General features: G+C 41.1%; 1 protein-coding gene across 1 annotated transcript in view; it reads right to left on the bottom strand.

Annotated features, from left to right (window-relative positions):
• Nucleotides 1-4,328, bottom strand: part of LOC134196984 (kynurenine 3-monooxygenase-like) — a 13,060-nt gene extending 8,732 nt beyond the window's left edge. The window contains exons 1-7 of the mRNA XM_062666211.1: nucleotides 4,225-4,328; nucleotides 4,071-4,140; nucleotides 3,901-3,998; nucleotides 908-1,000; nucleotides 789-837; nucleotides 623-710; nucleotides 460-552 (exon numbers count right to left, since the gene is read on the bottom strand). Of these exons, the coding sequence (XP_062522195.1) occupies nucleotides 460-552; nucleotides 623-710; nucleotides 789-837; nucleotides 908-1,000; nucleotides 3,901-3,998; nucleotides 4,071-4,140; nucleotides 4,225-4,287 (554 nt within the window). The 5' untranslated portion in view covers nucleotides 4,288-4,328. The remainder of the gene's footprint in view (nucleotides 1-459; nucleotides 553-622; nucleotides 711-788; nucleotides 838-907; nucleotides 1,001-3,900; nucleotides 3,999-4,070; nucleotides 4,141-4,224) is intronic.
• Between the last annotated feature and the right edge of the window lie 2,149 nt (nucleotides 4,329-6,477).

The following is a 6,477-nucleotide window of genomic DNA, read 5'->3' as shown; positions in this document are numbered from 1 at the left end:
ATGGATTTTGTGCCTAATGGTAATAGCAAAAGTCTACTGAGTGTAAAATTTAAAACTGAGAGAATTTTACAGCACATGCAATCAGTAACTGATATGTTTATTATTTGAGTGCCAAATGGGTAAATATATCAACTTCACTGACTTACTTGCAGAGTCAATATTTACCCATGCTATAGAAAATATTCCACAAGTCATTCTAAAATTAATTATAAAGATAAACCATGACATGCACATGACCTAGTATCTATATCTCTAAATTTTGTGTCCAGGAAATGCTTATCTACATCTTTACTTGACAAATTGCCCAATGAGTTGCACATACATTGCTACTGCATGTAGATCTAAACAATAGTAATTTGTGAAGTAAGAATTTAATCCATGCTTTTCCTTCTTTGCATTTGAGAGTCAGTAACTTCTGCCACCTCGATGCAATAATCACATACACACAAACATGTTTACCTAATACTACGCATAAATGACTTCCGCACTGTAGAGTATGCACCATCACACCCCACAACAAGATCAGCCATATCATGAATTTCACCATCAGGACTAAACAAATCCAACTTAGATATATCTAATTATGTTGTCTCAGATAGCATCACAAAAAGTTGCTAATTACCTGGAAAATACCATTTGGCAATCAGTAAGATCCACTTTTAATAGTTTATGTTTGAACTCCAACACTATATCATCTTCCTGCTCCGCTTCTACATATGTATTCATGTAATAGCCAAATGTTACCAGTATGTGAACCAAAAATATGTCTAATAAAGAAGATCACTCACTGGAAAGCAATAATTCATTTAGTTTTCGACGATCAACAGACAACAGAAACTGTAAATATCAAACAGTGTGCTATATATGCATATATGTTTGATGCACATGCACACAGACATCGCAATACCTCATTGGGCTTTCCATAAGGTACAATTGTAGTTTGTCCACTATGTGAATGAAGCATCCTTCCATGCATTGGAATGCCAAATTTATTTACCACCTGTAAAACAAGCCAGTGCCAATAAACAAAGGTATGTGCTCTTGTCTGTGCTTCTGTCTGTTCTGTTGCGTTGTTTTTATGCTAGGTTTTGTGCTTTATGCTTGTGTGTGTGTGTGTGTGTGTGTGTGTGTGTGTGTGTGTGTGTGCACGCGTGCTTTGTGTGCTCTGTGCTGTGCTGTGCTGTGCTGTGTGTGTGTGTGTGTGTGTGTGTGTGTGTGTGTGTGTGTGTGTGTGTGTGTGTGTGTGTGTGCACATGCACACATGTCTGCACGCGTGTAAGTGTAGGGTATAGTGGCTAGGTATTGGTGGAATTCCAGGTTCCAGGTGTGTGTGCAGTGTGTGTGTGTGTGTGTGTGTGTGTGTGTGTGTGTGTGTGTGTGTGTGTGTGTGTGTGTGTGTGTGTGTGTGTGTGTGTGTGTGTGTGTCAATACATGCTTGCGCACATATGAAACATAATTCATTTGGTAGCCCATTTAAGTTTCCACTTCACATAGCCAAGCAACGAAAGTACAGCTGTGGCCAAAAGTTCTCAGACACCTGTCATGTTTTATGTAAATTGGTCATATTTGGTTAGAAATGCAGTTATAGTTCAGTAATAAATCCAATATAACAATTATAATTTGAGATCACAATATTTTTATTATAAATATCAATTATGCCCCAAAACTAACAAAACAGGATCATTAAATATATGGAGTAACATGTAACATAGGAAAAGACATCATTTGAGATAAGAATAACAGCAACAAATTAGCAATATCTCAGTAATAATTGCTAGTATTTTGTACACAGTCCCTTGGCACGGATCAGAGATGATATCCTTGTCGGCATGCTGTTCACCAGGTTCTGGCACCTCTCAGGAGCTATCCTCTGCCACTCGTCCTGGAGTACAGCCTTCAGCTGGGCCTTGCTGGCCGGCTGGTGACGTCGGACAGCTATTTTCAGGTCGCCCCACAGGTTCTCAATTGGGTTCATGTCTGGTGATTGCGGCGGCCAGTCCATCACCCTAACATTGTTGGTCTGGAACCATCGTCTTGTTGAGACTAAGGTGTGGCATGGAGCATTATTCTGCTGGAATGTGTAGTTCTGGCCATTCCGGAACATCTCACAAGCTGAAGGTAACATTGTATCACAGAGAATAGCCTGATACTTCTCAGAGTTGATTGTTCCGTCACAGACAGTCAGCCTTCCAACTCCAGAACTTGACATGCACCCCCAGACCATAACAGATCCAGAGCCATGCTTCACTGTGGAAACGATGCAGTCTTTGTTCCACTCTTCTCTGGGCCTTCTTCGTACCCTCACATTCCCTGGAGTTGCAAACAACTGGAAACTGGATTCGTCAGACCATAACACACGGTTCCGCTGTCTTTGAGTCAATTTTTTGTGCCTACGAGCCCAAGCCAGCCTCTTCCTCTTCTGGTCAGGTTTGATGAGGGGCTTCTTTCGGGCCTTGCATGACCTCAGACCATGGTCTAGCAACCTTCTGCGAGTTGTCCTGACGGAAGCAGTCACAGCACCACCATTAGTCCATTCTTGGTGCAATTTTACTGCTGTTTTCTTCCTGTCTCGCAAGCTCATCCTGCACAGGTTCCTGTCGTCTCGAGTGGTGGTGACCCGTGGCCGTCCAGTGCGACGCCTGTCCCTTATACTACCGGTTTGACGGAGTTTCTGGAGCAAGGCTGCAACGCCAGCAGGGGATTTACAAATCCTGCGAGCAATCTGGCGGCAGCTGAGACCTTCCTCATGCAGCACCTGGATCCTGATCCTCTCCGCCTCGGTGTAGTTCCTTGTCTTGGCCATCATGAGCGTCATATAAGTCAAATTGCTCAGAAACTTCTGCTAGACTTATAGCTACACTTGTGCAATAAAAATGTGGTTTTTAAATATAGTTTCATAGGCTATTCTCTAAATGACGACAAACACATCTGTAATGGAATACGTAGCTATTGGTCAAGTAATTGCTATACCAGGTTAAAGTAATTTTGTCATCCCTAAATCTGCTTAAATATTGGTGTATTATACTCTCTTTGAGTAAACAGGTCATAATGTTCAGTGCAAGTCCTGGCAAGAACCATATTTTTCACTTTAACTATATTTTTTAAGGTGTTCGAGAACTTTTGGCCACAGCTGTAAGTGACCATGGGGCACATGCCCCCAAATCTTCGTCACTAGCTGTCTGTGATAAGGTATGTTAGCCTAGTGACTGTCGTTTCAGTGTTAATCGCCGCTCAGAGAAAGTCTCTAAGTGTTTGAAAAATCATGTGCCCTTCTCTCCGCAAGGCTTCCTGTGCCAATGCTACACTTAAGTCATTGTGCCTTTCTGATGTCAGCTTCCTCATTCTATTCCATGTTCTTCACTCTTCGTTGTTGTGTAGGTTAGGTTTCTGATTTACATTTTCAACTTCTACTTTCCATTTGCAGTTTCCTATTTCCTTAATTCTTTCTTATTTCCGTTTTTCATTCCTACCGAGTTTTTGCTGTTCTTTTTCCCTAAAATGCATATGAATTATAGCCCAACATAGGTATAACTAAGCACACCATATTTAATTAAACTAATTTCAAAATTTAAAGGCTTTGATGCAGTTTGATGCAAATGGATGATAAACATTTACTCATTTTACCCATACACAGAATAACTCATATCAACCTTCACCCATAGAAATTACTAATGCAATGAGAAGCAACACACTGTCACAAAATGCCAGTACATGACTTCATTGACCTCAAATAATGATAGTTAGTGCACAAAAATTAGAATATCAAATTGCAACATACCTACAAGTAACTTACGTATAGAAACCAAAACAAGTCCACAACTGAAAGGACAAATCATGTACTGAACTCAATTTCGCAACCACGCCCCTGACAAACTCCAAACGAGAGTTATTGTTATTCACCTCATCTTCTAATCCGACTGTTCTCAATGCCTTTCTTCCACGTTCTGACAACGCTAAGTTAATGCTTCTCCCTGCAATTTGCTCCTCTTGACGCATATCTGAAACAAGATGAGTGCGCATGATCATGCATGGTCATGATGCTGCGAATTCGTTGCTACTACAGTACAAACCTGAACGACTTTCGTACACAGCAACACTGTAACCATTCCTTGCAAAGAAAATTGCATTTAGTGAACCTACCTGAACGTAGAATCGAATTAGTTCTACAGAATTTGAAGTTTGATGAATCCGTTTTCAGAGCTTCTGAAAACGTGAAAAACTTACTAGACCACCTCCAATAACAGCTACTCTATGTTTCCTTTCTGTGTCTCGTAGTTGCGACATCATTCCTCCACAGAAACGTTGTGTAGTCTCGCGTAGCCAGACCCTACCGCCGCGTTTAACCGTATCAAATTGTTAGCGCGCGCAGACGGAGTACATTTTCCCGACGCCCGGATATCCGAGCTAAGGATATAGTAGTCGTGACCAACGACCGTACGACCGTATTTATACTCGATTAGCGCAGATGCAAATGAAGCAATTCCACAAATAGACGAGAAGTGGTAACGACCAATAGACGAACGTGACGTCTCCACTTCTCTTTCGGCCATCGGGCGTCCATTATGTACATGGTGTTTAGTCCTTTACTGTACATAATTATAAAGGTTTAGCACATGATAGAAACAACACCTAGTCTAACATTTGCACGAGCATGTTTTCCCAGCAACAACCAGGCGTTTAGAGAGCGAAGATGCTGGCTTCAGGAGCCATGCGGTACGTGTAGCTGTACCTGACTTGTAACATTTTGCTTGTTCCACAGTGTTTCTGCATAATGGTTCTGCAGTCTGACAGCTTGAATTTTCGGTGTGCGTGGCTGAGCGGCTGCGATGTTGTTGCAAAAATCACTAATTTATAGTGTCGTCTTCAACAGAAATTTGGCGCTCCACGGGAATTTGCGAGGGGGCGTGCATTGTCTATGACAGCGCGTCTGTTTGTCGGACGAAGCGTCTGATTTGTAAGTACTCGAGTCTGGAGACGCTTTACACTTTGTTTAGCTAAACGAATGCATTGGAAACCTCAGCTGAAACGAGTGGATGGGCTACAACCTGAGTCCTCAGTATGCAAAACATTATCACGTCACGAGATATGTGATTACATACACCGACCAAAGGTTTAGCACTGTAATGTGCTTCTCTAATCATTACCCAATTATGTACTGTAGTACAGTGTACTGCATACACGTGGACCTCAACTGGTATCATACCATGTAGATTATGGGCCGGTCATTATGTCCGGGGGTCCGCATAGTTTGATATGTGACCCCTGCAAAATATGCCTGCTACAAACTTCTGGCGCCACTGTCTGTCGGTTAACTTTAGATGACCCCCATATACTATGTGCATATACATGCAGTATACATAATCACATATAGGTATGTACAATAGAACGTAGTCTGTTTCAGGGTTCTAAAGTGCGGCCTGAGGGTACAATTACTAAAGTTGGTCATTTCCATTCAACCCGCTGACAAAACAAGTAAAGCAAGAATTGCAGCTTTCAGCAATGCAAGTGTGAAAGCCCTAGCATTTAGAAATAAAGATATACTGATTTTGCATACAATTCTATAGCATAGACAGATAAAAACCCTAAAAATTATAATCCCCCATCAAAAGATGACCCAAATGCTTGGTGACCCCTGCAAACCACTGAATTTCAAACTTATGGCTCCTACAGCAAATTTGCCACCCCCACTCCCACGTGCACCTCCCAAACACCTAGTAATGACCGCGGCCCCTTAAGTTAACTTAATTAATGAGTTTGCTGCTAGAAAGTAGCTACACGGTAGTGTCTTGTAACGTTTAACTAATGAATCTGTCAAAATACAATACTAAAATTTCGTCTTGTTTGCACTGGAAATGTGACGAATTTCTTCCAAACGGACAACTATCTCGTGAAAATTGGGCCTGGAGTCGGTGTTGCACGCCCAACACTCACGCATTAACTCGACGTACGCGTTGTGCTCGCCCTGTGGTACGCATGGCCGAAGTCCACCAAGAATGGCTGCCTTCAAGTCCAGAACAGATCGAAGACCGCAATTCTCGTACGGGATTTGTCTCGACCAAATTTCCCACATCACAATACTGAAACTAAAAACACAGCAAAATTAAGTAATTTTTAATTACGTAATTAATTATGTTACAGTATATTATGTTAATTAATTAGTACATATTATTACGTATTAATTACATTAATTACACATTAATCTATTATTACCTCTATTACACACCAATTACAATAATTACAATAAATTGCAAATTAATTACATTAATCACATTAATTATATATTAATTACATCATTTACATCAATTAAAACCCCACCCCAAAACCTCAATGGCCCAACTAGGTACATCTATTAAATCTAAAATATCAATTAAATTGATTCTTTACTAAAACGTAGCCATACACCTGTAGACATCTGCAGGTGTCCCGTATCCTTGTCCACTTAGTATTTCCGGGGCACACCAACTCGGTGTCCCAATA

The sequence above is a fragment of the Corticium candelabrum genome, chromosome 22 (assembly GCF_963422355.1).
Source record: "Corticium candelabrum chromosome 22, ooCorCand1.1, whole genome shotgun sequence".
Lineage (NCBI taxonomy): Eukaryota > Metazoa > Porifera > Homoscleromorpha > Homosclerophorida > Plakinidae > Corticium > Corticium candelabrum.
Note: the sequence above shows the minus strand (reverse complement) of the source record. Positions and strands in the feature narration are given on the sequence as shown.